Raw genomic sequence first — 19,147 nt, forward strand, 5'->3', positions numbered from 1 at the left:
ATATTATTCAAAAACCAAAATATATATAGTTTCATCAAAATTTATTTACTTAAAAACATGTTATCTTTTTCTAACTTTTTATCCTCTAATTCACTAATAATTCGTGGGACCTCCTGTAATAGTTCTTCTGCATTTGTTTGAAAATCTTTGTCCAACCAAATATCTTTTAATTCCTTAATAACAATACCCATCATTTTCCCCTTCCTAACATATTGTTTTAACATGTCTCCACTAACTGGAAATCTGAAAACATCAAAATATATAAGAATACATTATATAACATATTAAGAGTAACAGCGATAGTAAATCTTTAATAAAAGTATAAATATAATGTGAAAAAGATTATTTTATAATTGAACCTTGTTATACATATAATTTAATGCGTAATATTTATTGTATGTATACTTTCATTTATTTTTAAGTTAGTAGAAAAGATGAAAAATATTTACATTTTAACGTATTTTCTATTATAATTATATTTCAGATTGTTATAATTTTAAAGTTGGTTGTTACCTTGGTATTACTAATTTTTCTACATCTTTAGCAAGACTAAAATATTGTTTAGAGTTTAATAATTCACAAATATAACTTCTTGCATTAACAACATTTCCTTTCCAATGAATAAGAATTCTTTTCCAAAATTTTAGATTTACTGAAGGTTTGTCTTCCTCGTATCTAACCAAAAATAATGCTAAATCTCTTTCATATGCAGATAACTTTAATCTATTATGAAGTTGCAATACTTCATTTTCATCTTTTAGCATTACAGCAAGATAAGTAATTGGTTGCAAAGAAATATTATTTTTTTTAGATGTATCGTAAACGATCTCAAAGTTTTTTATATTTGGATTTTCTGGAAGTCCCACATATCTGAAATTAAATATCTATAAATGCATCACATTGAGTTTATTTTCATTCTACTTTTTAATTTACTATTACCTTGTGATACCACATTCTAACAATTTCAAAGTTAGTTCTTTAGCATAATTTCCAGAAAGGATTTTTGACCATTCATTCCAAATTCTTTCTCCAGATATTCCTTCCAATCCATGTATATTTTCTTTTATTGCTATTATAGTAGATTCATCATGAATATCTGGTTGTTCTGCAATTCTTCCATAAAATCGAAAATACCTATATAATATAAATTTTATGCAATTAAACAAGAGAATTTTTATATAGAAATAACTTAATTTCAATTTACTTAGTATTAATTTACCTAACTTGAAAAGATGTATATATATCATTAATTACATGAAAAACTAATAAAGAAATACCTAAAAATTCGAAGATAATCTTCCTTAATCCTACATGTTGGATTTCCTACAAAAACAACTCTTCGTTTCTGTAAATCATCATAACCGAAGAAATAATCATATATTCTTCCTTCAAAATCAAGAAACATGGAATTTATTGTCAGATCTCTACGAAGAGCATCTAATTTCCAATTTTTTGTAAATTTGACTTTTGCATGTCTACCATCAGTGTGTGTGTCGATTCTAAGTGTAGTTACTTCAAAATTTTCTTTATCATTTATTCTTGAAGTAATTGTACCTGAAATAATTTCCATGAAAGGAATTAATTTTGTTACAATGTATCATTTTAATAATAACAAATAATACTGGTATATATTTCAACATACCATGCTTTTCCCCTTTATTATTAATCATTCTGATATTTTCTTTTTCAAACATACTTTTCATTTCCTCTGGGGTAGCATCTGTTGCAAAATCTAAATCTGCAGGTTTTATATCCATTAAAATATCTCTGACAGCACCACCAGCAAGTTTTAGTTGATAATTATACTTTCTAAACAATTGTGCTAAAGTATTAAGTTCTGGTGTAAATATAGAATGAAACAATGGATTATCCAGTTTTTTAACTACTGGATCAGATCTGCTTCGTGGCATTAATTCTTCCTTCATCATAACTTTTTGCCAGGTTTTATACACCTTTTCAAAATTTTAAATGTTAGTTATTAAAACAATTTTAATGAAATAAAATTTTTTATGACATCATTCATATGAAGCTTCAATCTTGATAAGAACTTAACCTCAATGTTTTAGTAAAAGAGTATATTTGAAATATTATATATTTACTCTTAAAAGGCGATAAGAAGAAATATAATTTACGCCAGAAAGGACTGTAAACATCACTTAGAATTTCTTATATCTCCTTATTATTTAACAAAATAATTTTCTCGATTGACAGCCACTTTGAATACCACTTTGCTTCATTGATAATTATTCATAAATGCCAGCAGTGCTGCTTTGATCTTCAATTTTCAAAGAAGATACTTTTATTAAAAATGAAATTATTCGCCAGAAAACTATCTTTTCTTTCGTTATCTAATTTTTATAATGTAAATTGTATTTTGAATGAAAAATTCGTATGTTATTAAATTTTATAGGTTATATTTACGTAAATTACATAATACGTATTATTATCTTTATCATTACTTCTTTTTATGTTTACATATTATGTTTTAGAATTTCATTAGAAATGGCTTTTTATATGCATTGATGCATCAACAATTAGAAATGTTCTTATGGGTATAGGTTATATTTTTTATTTGTATTATGAAAAATATAAAAAATTGTATGCAAGTCTTTCATTAATTAGTAATTAAAAAATATTATGGTGAAATTAAAAGATTATATAAAATAGAAATAAATATTTTTGATAATACTTAATAAGATTTAAATTTAATTACAATTTTAGTCAATTATAAAATGTTTAATTTAAAAAGTTCAACTTCATTTTTGATAATATTAAATTCTTTATTTCTCCCTTCATTTTATATACATCATTATTTAGTACAAAAGATTCCACACACATACGCAGACATCCTCGTTACTGTTTGCACCTGCTACAAATTTGAATCCATGGTCATTCAAGTTTTGGATATCGTCAATTATTAAGCAAGTTCAATTTTCCATATCGTACCTAATTCTTGACTTGAAAGGATAAAAAGTATAAAAATTTAATAATTGAGGGATCTTTTGTTCGATTCTTTAACATGTAGTATATATTTTTGAAAACACTAATCTTTATTTCTTTTGTTTTTGGCATTTTAATATTATTATGTACAATGCAACAAGTTTATGATCCTATCATTATTATCTGTGAGTATTTTCTGGAGCTTTCGTGTAAATATTATATGACTTTCTGAGATACTTGAGGTAACAATACCTTTAGTTTACTATTCTGTGGCTTTCCCGTGGTTTGTAGGCCACAGTTTTTCAAACTTGGACTTCATCTTGAACACAATTCAACTTCACTACTGCAGAATGTGGGTATAGAGAGATGAGAAGAATTTTTATATATACATTAGTGATTAATTGGCGGATGTGACAAACTAAGTACACTTCCTATTTATTTTAACCTTGTGATACAATTACAAATAGACCCCGTTACATATGCATATGAAACTAAGTCTATAATATGATATAATATATATATATATATATATGTAAATATGTAACATATATATATATATATATATATATATATATATTATATATATATTATATATATATATAAATGTTACTAATATAAATATATTATATAGGGATATAATATCCATCATCTACTTTTTAAACAGCAGACTAAATAATCTAGACATGATATTGTCAAATAATTAATTTAAATAAATGTTTATGTATAAAACAATTAGAAGGTTCAGAATTGGATAATAAGATTTTCTGTGAAACAATACATGTTTTCAGAAATAAGGATAGGAAATCGATTTAATGGAAAGCCATTTTTTTTTACTATAAGCTCAACTGACTTAGCAGTTGTAATTTTGTTATTGATTGTAAGTTAAATGTTCAACATGATTGGGCGGATGGCAGTAGGCAATGCTCCAAATGATAATCACAGACAGACTGACTTTGGGTATAGAAGTTTTAGTATTATTGTTAATGTTTTATCACACTTTTCAAAAGAATATTCTAATTAAAATTTTAGGAAATGAATTATTTTTCAATTTGTTTTTCGTTGGACTACCTTGCTCAACTTATCTAGAATTTAGAAAGTATAAATACAATAAGATCTGGATAACGTTCATGTATATTATATGAAACACAAGAGACACAGTTCTTTTTAAATACACATTATTTACTTTTTATTACTTAGCGTTGAAAAGAATCGAACATTATCCGATCGCTTTTATGTATTTCAGAGAAATATGCTTAAACATGATTGGCTAAATATCGGCCAACCGGATTTGATATACGTTGAGCAGTACCTCTTGAAATCCTTATTTCACAATTTCAGGAGAGGATCTTCTATTTCTTAAGGCTCATTTCCATTCATCCTATTTCGCTCATTCTCGCACAGATTTTATGGCTATACAACATTAGAGTTGGACAATTTTTATTCGAATAATAATCAATAAACAAAATACTTAAATAAGATGTTATTCTCAAATAATTATTTATTTTTGACTAATTGTATTATATTTTTGCAAATGAATGCGATCCTTATTTGAATAGCATTTTTTAAAACATCCAGTCGTCACAGAAATTTAATAACTTTCTATTATAATAATCATTTTTTAGATGACACACTATAAAAAACATTGTTATTTATAATACAAAATTATTTGTACTCGTATAATTAATAAATTTTATAAGATAACTTTTTAAGTGATCAGTTGTTTAATATGAAATTCAATGATGATTTATTTAATTCTGTTAGTTTTAATACAATTATTCGAAATATTTTTGTAACACAAACAAAATAGACTGTATATTTATTCGAATAAATTTCATCCATCCAAATAGACTTAAAAATAAATAGACCATAATCCTAATTAAAGTTCCCTTAATCAATTACCTACATATTAATAATACATATATAGAATAGTACTAATAACAATGCAGTAATAGACACAATGGTAATAATAATAATGATAGTAATGATAATAATAATTTATTCGAATAATGTCCAACTCTGTATTAAGAGTCAAATTACAATATGTACGTTTGAAACGTGGTATTTAAGCATTTTTACACGTATATTAAGAAATATGAAAATGACAGTCTCTGCGGAAAAGCCAAAAGTATCAATTTGTCACATACATATTTTATATGTTAACCGATGCAAGTATCGCAAATATTGATGTCCAATTTCCATTAAATAAACTGATAATGACTAATATTTAATTATTTGAATAAATAATTATCAAAGTATTGTTTGTAGTGCCAATAAATATTTGTCTATGTAAATAAGTATTTTAATACTATGGAGAATAATATCACTACATTAGCGTTTTTCACGATAGCATAAATATTCATATAAAATTTTTGTATACTTTTCTTCTTTCCATAAAATTTTAACTGTACAAGTTCTAATATTTATTGATTTCAACAATATATTGCAAACTTTAGTAGAAACTTGGGTAATGTCCTTTCTTAATATGTTTCATAAGTAATTTTTTTAAAACATATGTAAATAATAACAGTGTGTAAAATTTATGATATGACGTAAAGAAAAGAAAATAAATATTTGATGATTTAGATTGTCAATTGCAATTGTATTCATTAAAAACATATATAACTCATGAAAGACGTGAATAAAAATTCACTCTATTTGCATTTTATTCACACTTGTTGATTAATTTATAAATTTTAGTGCTTAGATATATACAGAAAACGAATTAGTTTCGCAATTAAGTATTCAAATAAATGTGAATTCCAATAAATTTTGTAGATATCGAAAGGCATAGTATTTTTAAAAATTAAATATAAGTTGAATTAAATATTATGTGAAGGATGGATCTTCCGTAGAGACAATTGAATTCCCTGATGAAGCGAAGGGTATTGTTTATATAAATAAATGGTATTCTTAGAAGTTAACTGATCAATCAATCAATCAATCAATCAAGCAATCAATCAATCAATCAACCAATCGATCAATCAATGAATTAATTACGTATTTACAGACAATACAACATACATCGCATCATCGAAGAGCAGATTAGCTCTTTGAAAAGCTCACTCACCGCTCATCGAGCACGACGATCATCTGAACTATAAAACCGAAGGGAATTGAACGGACACCTAGCCGACTCGTGATCAACTCCACAAAATTTTTCTATAACAGATAAATTTTAATTTGTTTATGTTACAAACGATCACAATTCTTTTCATAAATAATGCAAAAATAATCTACCTTTATTTTAATTAACAAGGATAGATAGTAAATAATTATGATGTAGGATAAAATCCTTAAATGTAAAAGTAGTAAAATATTCTTTAAGCCTGAAAATACAGTTTTTTAAAAAATTGGATTGTGTTTACTTACGCTGGTTTAGAGGCCTTCACGGAGGAACTCTCAGTATTTTTCTTTTTGCTACTTCTGCATTTTCTGACGTAGGCTTCTATTAAGTGGGCTATCTTTTTTGGATTGATTTCTCCTGTTTTATTATGACATATCTACCAAAACAATAAAATGAAAGCTAGGCAAATATTATAAAATTGCTTAAGCACTAATAGATCATGTTCTGATAGATAGTATTTCTTTTCTGACGTTTCCTGTTGTAACTTTTATTTAAAGGAAAAATATATATACACCTACCTTAGGTACTGCTTTCCGCATAATATCCTTGTACTCTTCTTTTGTTACGTGCTTTTTTGTGTAATGTGGTTTCAAAACTAATTTCACTTCTTCAACTACTCGTTCTTGACGATTTAATTTTTTTAGGAACTACAAAATAATTAAACGTAATATCATTAAAAAATATATATGGTAAACAGGTTATTTAATAACCTTTAGAGAAATTAAGGGCTTATAATATTTAATTATAAAATATTTCAGAGAAATTTATTTTCAAATGTGATGCTCTAAATTGTTTTTCAATGTTTCTCCAATATTTTGACAAATATTTATATTTATTTTTGCTTAAATATTAGAAGTAAAGAGAACCCAAAAGAAAAAAAATCCAAACCTTATCCTTGACTTGCATTTCAACTGCAGAACTTGGAAGATCATCCAATATTTGGAGCTGGTTTTCGTCCATTCTAACACCAACTTTCGGATTTGTGGACTTCTTCTTATCTTTTTGAGGTTTTTTGCTTCTACTCGATTTACTGGTTGTTTTTGTGGCCGGTAAAGCACCAAAAAGGGCATCGAAGGCATCCTTCTTTTCGGTGGATTTTGCCGTTTTTGAATTGCTAGTTTTCGTAGGTTGAGATCCAACGGGTCCTGCTCCACTTCCTGCTCCAGCAGCAGGTGAATTGTTATAATTCGTAGGACTCGGTGGATCGAAGATTCCATCGCTAAGTGTCGACCCAGGCGAATAAGGGGAAGACATATCCACATTGTCCGCTGTTTCCGTGCCGGCATCGTTTCCATTTTGTCCGTTGGTTTTTGTTTGTCCGGATTTTGAGCTTCTTGAGGATTTGCCTGAATTCGTAAAAACCGAAGGTGCCTGCGAACGATCGCCAGGTCGTTGTTTTTGCTGATTACTCGGTGAAATTCGATTTGACTGTAACAAGTTACGTTGATTACTATTCGAATTTGACGCATTAAATACTCCACTTCTCTGTACTGCTGCAGCTACTGTAGCTAGTACAGGATTCATCACCGCGAAAGGATTACTCTGGTTTTGCACATTTTGTTGGCTCTGCTGTACCTCTAAATTCCCGGTTGAGACTGCAGTGTCCTTATTGTTTTCATTATCGTTAACGTCATCCCTTTGCGGAGAAGCTCTCTTGATCGTAACCATAGAAATGATCTTAGGTTTCTCCAGTTGCTTTTCTTGACTTTGCCTCTCCTGATTTTGCAGATTTTCCTCTTCAAGGATATTACTATCCGCAGAATCGTGTTTCCTCGGTGACCTTCTTCTTTCATCGCCGGAATTCGCCTCTTGACTAACATCGGGTGTTGGCGATCTTGATTTCGTTGGATCAAATGGATCATATGCATCTGGACTAGTCGGTGGTGATGTTGGAGGTTCTGGAGGAGTATTTGGTCCAATTTTTAATCTCAATTCTAGCTCCTCCTGCGCTCTCATTTCTAATTCTTCTTCGACCCTTTCATCCATTTCCTCCTCTTCTTCCTCATCTAAAAGCGGATTCAACATTGACGGTCGCAAGTTACTGCTCTGCTTATTTATTGAGAATTTGATTTGCGGCTCTGGAGGTGTTTTTGGACCCTGAGAAATAAATTGTTCTCGTGGTGGAGAATTTTGAGATGGTTGACATTGATCCGGCATAATTTGTTGAATTTGCTTATCGTCATCGTCACTAAGAACTATCACGTCTCTAGGAGATGGAGTCTGCTCCCGAAATGGAGACTGATCCAGATCAATTACTGCAACTGGCTTCTTTGTAGCGGCTATTTCAGCTGCTTTTGATTTTTTCTTTTTATCCTTCTTAGGCTTTGGAGATTTAGAACGCTTATCCTTCGACTTTTCTTTTTTCGATCGTTTCGGCGGATCAGTTTGAAGTGATTCCCTACGGCGTCGTTTTAGGGGAGGAATTAGAGGAATTGTTTCTGGAAGTTCGGGGACTACTGCTTGATCGTTTTCGTTATCCTTATTAAAACACACACTAACCAAAATATTATCTCCACTGGCGAAAACCTCTTTTGACGGTGGAGGAGTCCTGTTCCTTTTCCCCTTTCTTTTCTTTTCGTCTTTAGCCTTTTTGCTTTCCTTTTTACGTTCTTTCTTTTTCTTCTTAATAGCTTCCTTGTTTGTTAAAATTACAGTTAGATTTTTTGGCGGAACTGACACATTATCTAACATCGGGGACCATTCTCTAGAAGTAATTGGTTCTTGTTGTACATGCTGTGGTGTTTTTGATCTAGATCTCGACCAAGATGGTGTCCATTGTGCACTCCAAGACTCTCTTTCTTCTCTTTCCCTAGAAAACTCTTGTTCCACAATTTTGTCAACTTGTTCCCAATTCCTAGAACAAGATCTTCCTTTTGATCTTGATCTACTTTGTGCTTTTCTCTTTGAATGTTTCCTTTCTCTAGATTTCGACGACTTTCTAGGTGACTTTGAACGAGACTTCTTTCTGTTTCTTGATCGACTTCGAGATTTGTACTTTTTCTTGTCTTTACGCCTATCGCGAGATCTAGATAAAGATCTTCTGGATCTTGATATAGATCTTCTTTGTCTAGATCTTGACAAAGACCTTCTTGATCTAGAGACCGATCTTCTAGATCTTCTTCTTGATAAGGATCTCCGTTTTCGAGAAACAGATCTCGATCGCCGTTTCCGAGAAACAGATCTCGATCTCCTTCTAGAAAGAGATCGTTTTCTTGAAGAAGATCTTCTTCTAGAAGTTGATCTTCTCTTCGGCGATTTACGTCTTCCACGCGAAAGAGATCTCCGTCTGGAAAGAGATTTGGAATAAGATCTACGATCTCTGGACCACGACCTTTGTAATCTAGTTCTGGATCTGCTTCTGGAGCGGAGCTTGGAATATGACCTAGAACGTTTGGATGAACTACAACTCCTAGACCTACTTCTTTGTCTCGATTTTTCTCTAATATCTCTTCCATACTCATCTTTCCTAGGTCTTGAAGGTCTTTCTGCAACTATTTTCCTAACATCGTATCTGGGTAATTCCTTCCTTTTTTCTTTTTTCTTCACCACTTCTTTCTTTTTCTTTAGCTTCTCTCTTTCCTTCGATTTTGATCTTTTTTCTTTGTCTCTATAGGACCTCTCTTTCGTACTTTTTGAAAGTTTCTTCCATGCTACTTGATTTTCTGAAGCAATATTTTCTTTATTTTTTTCTGTTTCTTTGCTCTTCTCTTTCTTTTCTTTTTTCTTTTGCTTCTTTTCATCTTCCTTTTCTTTTTCAGCCTTATCGCCTTCTTTCATGGTCTTTTCTTCGATAATTTCACCATCTTCCATTTCTTTCTCCTTTCGTAAACTCAACAAGGTTAACTCATCTTCAAAATTCATAGCTTCGTCCGTCTCCGATATAGCTTCTGTACCTAAGACATTGTAATCTACTGGAGTCCTACAGCTATCTAAATCGTCAGGTTTATCTTTTGTTGGTGTGATTGGTTCTAATCCACTTTCAATAGGGGGTAACTGTTCAGAAGAAGATTTTGATTCCTTCAAGGGAAGTTCATCTTTGCAAGGAGTATAAGCTCCATCTGATTCCCATGTGTTCTTATCAACATCTTCATCAATTATATCCTTTTTGCTCGTTTTCTCTTTTTCTATGGGGAATCTTTCTTCCTCTTCTTCCTCCTCCTCCTCTTCTTCGTCGTCATCATCATCGTCATCCTCCTCATCATCATCATCGTCATCATCTTCTTCTTCTTTATCAATATGTCTTTGTTTTTTATCATCCTTTTCACTTCTATAGTCTTCAGGGTCCTTAACTTTTACTGCATCGTGTTCTTCTCCAATTCTTGAATCTTCTTTTAAATCTTCATCTTCAACATCGGTTTTTAATGTCTTATGAAGCGAAGTGAACGTTTCACTTTCTTCTTCCGACAGACACTCATTGCTTATTTCATTCTCTACTTTTTTTGGAGACAACTCGGTTACATTTGGTGAAATAGCTACATTTGAATCTTTCTCTATTGCGTCATCTTTAGGTGATTCTATTAATTCTTTCTCCTTTTCGTCTTCATCTGTGTCCTTTTCTTTCAAATCCACAGGATTCGTAGGTGTCAAAAGTTCTTCTGAATCTTCCTGTTTATCTTCTTTCAATTGAACTTCCTCTTCATATTTGTTTTTAGCAATTCTTTTCCGTTCTTCTTCGCGGTCAACAGAAGTCTCTTCTTCTTTTGCAGGCTGCAAAAGTAATGTTTATAAAAATAATTACACATGTAAAATATAATATATTGCATTATAACTACTACTTACCTCAGCTTCTTTTTTCTTTTCATTGTTAGTTTCCTTTTCTTCCTCTTGCAGTCCTAACAATCTATTATTAATCTTCAATTTACTACCAATCTTGAACGTAATCTTTCCCCGGCTATCGTGAGAAATCTTTTTTGGTGGAATTTTACTTAAAGTTTGCCTTTCTTTTCTTAATGCTTCAACATATGGGTCTGATGGTTCTGGAATATCAGCTAGATCACAAGCTTGAACATCGCCAACAATGACATCATCATCATCGGGAATCGAAGGAGGGAGAGGAGGTGGTTCTAGTGGCCCTATTTGTTGAGATAATTGTTGTTCAGTATGCCGTGCTACATCGATCGTTTGAGAGGAATAAATGGAGAAGTTTGGACAATCGGCTTGAGAATCTTCTTCGTCCTCGTCATCATAAGCTGATAAACGAATAGATGTATCCGAGGTGTCTATCTGTGCCATATTTTTCACACTGTGTTCTTCTTTCTTCTCTTCCGTAATTTCTTCGTTTTTCTTTGTTTCACTATCGCTATCACTATCTACAGAGAAGGGGTCATACTTATCATTCTTTGGAGTATCTTCTTTTTGGCTATCATCAATAACTAGTTCTTGATCACTATCTTTATCACTCTTAGAATTTTCTTCAAAGTCTAAAAGTCCTGATGGAGGTTCTGGTGGAGGTAACAGAGCCATTGAACCATTTTGTTGATCTTGAAGTTCTCCATCAGATTTTGTTTCAATATCGCAATAAATATCGCAATCTTCCTCTTGTCTAACAGAGACATTTTCAATATCTTGTGGTTGTTGGTCTATAGTATCGATTCTCGGAGTGTCTTCTGGTAAATTTGGTGGCATATTATTTTGAGGACGTTCAACAGGAGCTTGTGGTGACCGAGGGCGATTGAACCTCTCAGGAAAAGAATGATGCTCAGAAAATCCTTCAGCAAAATTAAATTGTGGTCTACCTGAAGGCATGAAGCGGAATCTTTCATTTCTAAAGTGTTGAGGATTTCGATTTCTAAATGGAGGATTACCTCCGAACATTGGAGGTCCGCAATGTTCAAAATTTGGATTATAAAACGCAGGTGGTCCGAAATCTCTTCCAAAATTACCTCCACTTCCTCCATAACTATGTCTTCCACTCCCACTTAAAGAATCTCTTCCATAGTTTTGCCCACCATGACTATGCCTTGTATTATCCCTGTAACCACCCCTAAAATTGCCTCTATTTCCTCCTCCACAAGGATTATTATACATTGGAGCCTGCATAATCGATTCTGGATTGATTGTAGACACATCTAACGGAACATCAGATCTAGAAATATCTAGTGGAGCATCAACTCCAGAAACTGTATCTTCTACAACAGATTCTGTCTCTGCGGTTTTAGATAACCCTTTTTCTTCTAATTTTTCTTTCTTCAAGTCACTCAGCTCCTTCTTTTTCTCTATTAAGAGAAGCCCATTAGCTTTCAAAGTCACATTACTATTTTTTGAATGCCAAATCTCTTGGTCGTTCATTATACTACTTAGAAGATCATGTTGAGGTTGTTGTGGAATAACAACGTTTTTTAGACGCAAGTGCCTTCGAGAGGAAATTACAGAATGTCTTTGAACAGTTATAGTGGGACCAATAGTCGCATGATAATCTTCCATATCCGATCTATAAACGAAAATATTAAAAACTTAGTTAATTTCATTATATTATTCAATAATATTATTTCAATATCTAGATTCATATATACTTATATATTTACCCCGGAGGACTATAATCCAAATTAAGACGATCTCCGAAAAGACTAATTCTTGAGATTCCAGAATTATGTCGGGAAATGTTTAATGCGGATCTTTCTGGTATAATTGGTCGATTTTTAACAGTAGGTATTAAAATGGGAATAAATGGCTTACAAATACCCAGAGAATTTGCAAGTCTTCTCTTGCTAGTAGTTAAAGTAGTGGCTACAGTTCTAGCGCGACGTCTATGATTTTTTCTCTATAAAAAAGTAAATATTCTTATTTTTAATTATTTTTTTAAATATCTTTGTCCTCGTCTTTTCTTTGTTCCATTATTTTTCCATTTTTCATAATTTGGATATTATACAATTAACATGACTAAATATTTTGTAGAAAAGATGTTTTATTAAAAAAAAAATACGCATATACCAGAGAAACAGATTAATTAATTATACACATACTCGTACATATTACTCGTACATATACTTATATATAACTATGACTTTCAGAAAGCAATATTAAAATACCTTTCTTCTTTTTGTTTTTCTTCTTTTTGATCCAACTGCAGCCACTTTGACATATGCTATAATCTCTTCCTCTTCCCCATTTTCATTACGTTCTGTAATTCTAACTTCTTTTAAAAGAGTTCCTCTAGAAACATTTTTAGATCTTCCAGACTTTCTTGAATTATTTCTCGTTCCACTTTTTCGCGAACTACCTCCAGATCGTTGATTATTACTATCTTTTCTTCTAGTTTTATTACCCGAATTTTCGGAATTATTTTTGTCATTGATTCTTCTTCGAGATTTCCTGGAAATACTTTCATCACTGGAGTCGCTGGAACTACTTCTATATTTTCGTGATTTTCCAGAATGTTTATTCGAACAGTTACGATCTCTAGAACCTAAAGAGCTGGAGGCATTGCTTGAAGATCGACTTTGACTTTTATCTCCATAGGATTCCAAACCAGATGAAGTAGAAGGTTGATTTGGATCAAATGTCAATTGACGAGTTAATAGCGTATTATCATCCAGTCTATTTCTTCTGTAAATACGGATTTCGCGTTTATTAAAAATTTAAAAATCTTTGTACTTTAATTTTCATAAAAATTTATTGATGATAAATTTTATTAATGAAACTCAAATTATACATATTTTTTATCTTATCATATACCTTCGAATAGTAGCTCTAACACGTTCTGTATGTCTAGTGCGAGGTATAATCCTTGGATAATAATCTTGTGGTACATTGGTACGAATTCTTCCATAAGTAACACCAAGTCTGCGAGCTTCATCCACTAGATCTATGATTTCCTCCACATCAATTTTCACCTAAGAATAAATAATGTAACATTTTGTTTAATCTTTCAATGGTCATATATTATTGGTAGTAATAATGTTCAATCATTTCAGATAGAATTACTGATACATATATGAATATGAATATAAACAGCTTACAGTTTCTGCATTGGTTTGATTATTCTGGGAACATTCTGGACAAAACCATTCCTCTATAGGTACTTCATCTAATGGAGGCGTCAAGCATTCTAAATGGTAACCACGATCACAACCATCGCAAAGAAGCATACGATCTTCTCTATTACTTTGATGGCATACTTCACAAAATGTAAGATCATCCAATTTCTCTTCTTCGCTGGAAGCAACTTCTACCGGGATGCATCTTATAATCTAGGAGAAAACATAAAACTAGAAATTAATTTTTATTCTTTAAACGATAATTATTTTTATTTTCATAATACATACTTGACCACCTAGCTTATCTCGAACATTAATTATCGTGAAAGTTTGTCGATCCACTGGACAAGTATTTATATTTTTACTCCACTCAATTAAGCATTCTAAACAAAAACAATGTTCACAGGAAGAAGGACTGCCTAATTCCTGTCTTTTAAAAGGAAGTAGACAAATTGGACACTTTTCTACTTGATCATCATTATTATCAGTATCTGTATCTGATACAATTTTTGCAGGTTTTTTAGCTTTTGGTTTTCCAAGAACTTTTCGCCTGACAGGAGACTTTTTTTCTAATTCTGATGAGCTGCTCCAGTCTGATTGCCATTCTGAAATTTCACTACTGTCTCCTAAGAAATAAATTTGATGGATATTATTTATAATATCATGAAATCAATAAATTTAGCTGTATAAAAGAATAAACATTAATAATTAAGACTTTAATCCCTAAGTATCTTTAGACTAACCAAATTCCTTGTATTTACTAGTGTTCGAACTGCTGCTCTCATAATTGGACTCATTCTCTGAAACGACTCTCTGAAAATAAATTTGGTACATTTTTTTATAATGTATCATATAATTGTGAGATATGGTAATTGAATAATTCATTTAATAAAAATTTATGAAGCATAAAAATCTTCAAAACGGTAAAATGTGTTTTATATTTGAGAACTTACATGGTTTTGTGTTCGAATAGGTCTTACTTGATCATCACTATCTTCATCACTAGTTTCACCTTCACTAATGAATTTCTATAAACATGATATTAAAAGAAATATTCAATTAGATTGAAATATTATGTTTAACAATAATAATTTGTAACTTAATTAAGTGTCAATTTTACATACAGAAGTCTTTTTTCTTCTACGAGATTGCACTATAGATTCATCACTATCTTCACTATCAAGTTTGACAAGTTTTTTCCGCTTGCCAGATTGAGGAGTTTGATTACTGTCACTAGACATTTTAAATTCTTTGTAAAATCATATCCGCCTTGTCACATATCCTATATATAATTCACAACATTAGAAAATATTAATAACATTAAGTAATGCTTTATAATATTCATCATGTTAAAAATTTATCACAATATTTAACCTATTTCGGCATGTAATATTTGAAATTTATATTTTTTATATAATTGTATTTTTTTCTATACGTTTCATTGATTCAATATATTACTTTATACCTTCTATTAATTACCTCATACTTTTATTATTCTATATTTTTGATAAATTTAAATATTAAGAATATAACAATCTATAAATGTAAAAGAACATTTTTAGTATAAACTGAAAAATATGTTAAATTATCAAAATAATATTTATTTAATAAGATTTGAGAATAAATAGACAAAGGTAACTGTTTTAGATTATATTCGTACTATATATCAACAAGATCATAAGATACTATAAAGTTACATGGAAAAAAGAGTTAACAAAAATAAAAATCAAGTTAATGAATACAACCTAATATGAAGATTATTAGAAGATATAAACTTAAGAAGAAAATATAAAGCAAATATTGTAATAATTACAGAAAGAAGAAAAATTGGCAACAAACATAGAATGTCCATATAAATACATCTGTTAAAATTTATTATTTTTTAAGCGAGTCATAAATTGAATAAAACTTAGTTAATGTAAATAATATAAATATGGTGCTAAGACTGAAATGAATAAAAGCGGGATAAAAAATTAGTTTTATATTTAGATTTAAATGAGACAAAGATCAACGTTATAACTAAATATGTACACATTTAATGCACAATGCCATATTTATTCCAGAGATATTACACATATATTGTATCTTATAGAATAAATTGTAAACCGGTTTTTTGGCTAACAATTAAAATGATATAGCCAGAGGAAATTTCAAAATATTTAATTTACATGCCTATCCAAAACTCGTCGAGGTACTTTGTGAGTCACTGTATATAACCACATTAACACATCACTAAATTCTTTTCATTGGAAAAAAGTTACTCAAATAAAATATTTTTTTCTCTGGCATACTTTGCAAATGATTTTTCTTAATCGATCGTCATTTCGATATGATTATAAAAAATTTTAATAATAAATTTACAACATTTTCGATGAAATTGTGCTAAGAATAAGGGTCGAGGATGGAACAATTCGAGGAAGAACCTAAAAAATGTCAATTTACCTTCGAAATTCTGACGATTCCGATTTTGCACTGTATCAAGAGGATCTAATATCGATCATACATCATTAATGATTTAATTATTGGCTGATTCGATGTTGTCTTCGATGCAGTTTTACAAATGTTGACAGAGGGTACGCTTAAAGTTGAGAAACTGCCGACATTTTGGCTGCCGACGCCGTTCGCGACGTTGCGCTATTTTCTCACTGTTTGTCTAATTCATCGAGAAACTACATATTTCATAATTATTTATATAAAATAAATTATGTTTTGTTTTAAGAGAGATATATATATTTATAATGTCTAGCTGGAAAATTTCTAAAATTTAAAAGATTTAAGTTTGTTTAGATCGTTGCTTGATTTTTGGTAAGCATCCGCCGGAAACTACAGAAAAGCAGTAAATTTAACTTTTAGCTTAACTTTAGTTGTCATATATAGTTATGTATATCTTTAGATAATTTTTCAAGATTCACAACTTTTGTTCATTGTTTATTCGTAAAATTATCGTAAAATTATTTGTTTTTGTATTCTTATCTTTATTTATATTTTGATTGCTGCTAATTTTATATTATTATATAGATTACATACTATGATAAACGTTTAATATTATGAATACTATAATGTATTAATTAATTAATGTTACTATTCTTATTATTATATGATTATTTTCATACAATGTAAAAGATTCATTGAATACTATGTTTTGTATATAACGTGTCATTGATACTTATTGCTCAAATCGATCGTTCAAACAAAATTGAGCGTAACTTGAGTAGAAAAAGATATTCCTCGTCTAGTATTAAATATTTTATAATTTCAATGCTCTCCGATTATCTTTGCATAATAACTTTTACAATATTAATTTTCCCGGGCAAATTTTAAATTGTTTTGTAACTCTACCACCCGACTGAGTTACAAGAGCGTTACTGTCTTTTGTAGACGAAAAGTACGCAAAGATGGGTCGTATGCACGCACCAGGGTAAAGTTAATTAAATTGCAGTGTAATTTATTATTACATTCAATAGCTATATATAAAAGTTATCTTTTCTTGAATACCTTTTAATGTTTTCTGCTACTATAATACAATTTTATAAAGTTCTAGCATAAATAATTGACACAGCAGTGTCTTCTTAACGGCCATGTGATCCTTATTTAAAGTAGTAATAATCACATTCTTTTGAGACAGTTTATCCGTTTTGTTATATGTTAATCATGTTTATGATAGTTTAAAATTTGGAATTGAGAAGATGTTGCTTTCTGTGTACAAGCTTTTCATATCCTCTGTCCTTTTGTATACATAACCTCAAATTGTCCCCTTTAAATACTTGAATATCTTTTAAAGGAATTATCTAATAGTATTTTTCTTGACTGATATTATCTCTGCTTAGATATAGTTGATTTGCTAACAGATAATTTTTATTAAAAGGTATTTCAATAACAAAAATTAATAATATTACAGAAAGGGTATATCCCAGTCAGCGTTGCCCTATAGACGGAGCGTTCCAACATGGTTAAAACTTACACCAGAGGATTGTAAAGACTTAATTTACAAACTAGCTAAAAAGGGGCATACTCCGTCTCAAATTGGTAATGTTTTATTTTATTTGATACAGTTGGTTTATCGAATATTCTAAAATTTACATCTGCACATTAATATATTATATTTGTCATAATACAAATTACGCCTTTATTTCTCTTATATCTCATTTATCGACATTTGTACAAATTTAGCGTATTTTAAGCAAATTGATTAAGACTCGACGTTTCGATCGTTGTTTCTTATCAATAATTTGCGATAGTAAAAACGGTGACTTTTGAGATGGTAATGGCATTTTGTCATGCTATTATAGGTACTTACCAACAGCTAAAAGTTAAATTTATTAAATTTTTTCATTTGTTCAAGAATACAATATTTGTACATGTCGGAGTAACGACTAAACAAATAATCGAATCTTGTAGGTGTGATTCTTAGAGATTCTCATGGAGTGGCACAGGTGCGTTTTCGCACTGGAAACAAGATTCTCAGGATCGTCAAAAGTCTGGGGCTTGCTCCAGACTTACCGGAGGATCTGTACTATTTAATAAAAAAAGCAGTTGCTATCAGAAAACATTTGGAAAGGAATCGCAAGGATAAAGATAGCAAGTTTAGATTGATTCTCGTGGAGTCTCGAATCCATCGGCTTGCTAGATATTATAAATCAAAGGGAACGCTTCCAGCAAACTGGAAGTACGAGAGCTCAACTGCTAGCGCTCTTGTTGCTTAATTATTTCTATGTATCTCTTAACAAAATAAAAATTTAAATACACATTGCTCGTGTTTTACTAAATACAATCCACTGCAAAATCTCTATTCCCGTTTATGTATTGGTTTGACAACTAAGTGATCGCGGTTTTTGTCATTAGGTGGTATCGGATAAAATCCGCGATCACTTAGTTGCCAACCGAATATATTCAGTTTAACGTTTAATATATAGTTAGTTGGATGAAAATGAAAAACAGTATCACATCGTGACATAATCATCAAAAACATAAGGTGTAATATCATTTATAATAAGTAATGGGACACTAGTCCGTTGGCATACAAAGAGGTGTGGGTTACGTTATCTGTTTATTATGTCACTGTGTACAATAAACGTATGGAGTTTCATTTTACTCGTGCGTTAAGATA

At 30.4% G+C, this 19,147-nt stretch overlaps 3 protein-coding genes across 5 annotated transcripts; 1 reads left to right on the forward strand and 2 right to left on the reverse strand.

The window, feature by feature from the left end:
• Nucleotides 1-24: 24 nt before the first annotated feature.
• Nucleotides 25-2,416, reverse strand: LOC117156192 (CCA tRNA nucleotidyltransferase 1, mitochondrial). 2 transcript variants are annotated; one of them, XM_033333006.2, is made up of 6 exons: nt 2,100-2,416; nt 1,643-1,952; nt 1,278-1,554; nt 940-1,134; nt 514-870; nt 25-243 (listed from the first exon to the last, which is right to left on the reverse strand). In XM_033333006.2, exons 1-6 carry the CDS (start codon nt 2,151-2,153, stop codon nt 42-44), a joined length of 1,395 nt encoding a protein of 464 aa, XP_033188897.1. In that variant the 5' UTR covers nt 2,154-2,416; the 3' UTR covers nt 25-41. The 2 variants fall into 2 exon arrangements, with proteins under 2 accessions (XP_033188897.1, XP_076480547.1); XM_076624432.1 differs by having other exon boundaries at nt 2,054-2,416.
• A 343-nt stretch (nt 2,417-2,759) lies between these two features.
• On the reverse strand, nt 2,760-16,666 carry PHRF1 (PHD and ring finger domains 1). 2 transcript variants are annotated; one of them, XM_076624032.1, is made up of 15 exons: nt 16,483-16,666; nt 15,165-15,322; nt 14,994-15,068; nt 14,784-14,853; nt 14,329-14,666; nt 14,023-14,253; nt 13,739-13,896; nt 13,093-13,609; nt 12,589-12,824; nt 10,844-12,494; nt 7,640-10,771; nt 6,953-7,492; nt 6,583-6,711; nt 6,310-6,440; nt 2,760-6,099 (listed from the first exon to the last, which is right to left on the reverse strand). In XM_076624032.1, the coding sequence occupies exons 2-15, from the start codon at nt 15,279-15,281 to the stop codon at nt 6,081-6,083; spliced, it is 7,344 nt and encodes a 2,447-aa protein (XP_076480147.1). In that variant the 5' UTR covers nt 15,282-15,322; nt 16,483-16,666; the 3' UTR covers nt 2,760-6,080. The 2 variants fall into 2 exon arrangements, with proteins under 2 accessions (XP_076480147.1, XP_033188875.1); XM_033332984.2 differs by having other exon boundaries at nt 6,953-10,771.
• A 735-nt stretch (nt 16,667-17,401) lies between these two features.
• Nucleotides 17,402-18,787, forward strand: RpS13 (ribosomal protein S13). The gene is made up of 3 exons (XM_033333002.2): nt 17,402-17,458; nt 17,939-18,066; nt 18,439-18,787. The coding sequence occupies exons 1-3, from the start codon at nt 17,436-17,438 to the stop codon at nt 18,741-18,743; spliced, it is 456 nt and encodes a 151-aa protein (XP_033188893.1). The 5' UTR covers nt 17,402-17,435; the 3' UTR covers nt 18,744-18,787.
• Nucleotides 18,788-19,147: the final 360 nt, after the last annotated feature.

This window comes from Bombus vancouverensis, chromosome 14 (genome assembly GCF_051014615.1).
Source record: "Bombus vancouverensis nearcticus chromosome 14, iyBomVanc1_principal, whole genome shotgun sequence".
In the NCBI taxonomy this organism is placed as follows: domain Eukaryota; kingdom Metazoa; phylum Arthropoda; class Insecta; order Hymenoptera; family Apidae; genus Bombus; species Bombus vancouverensis.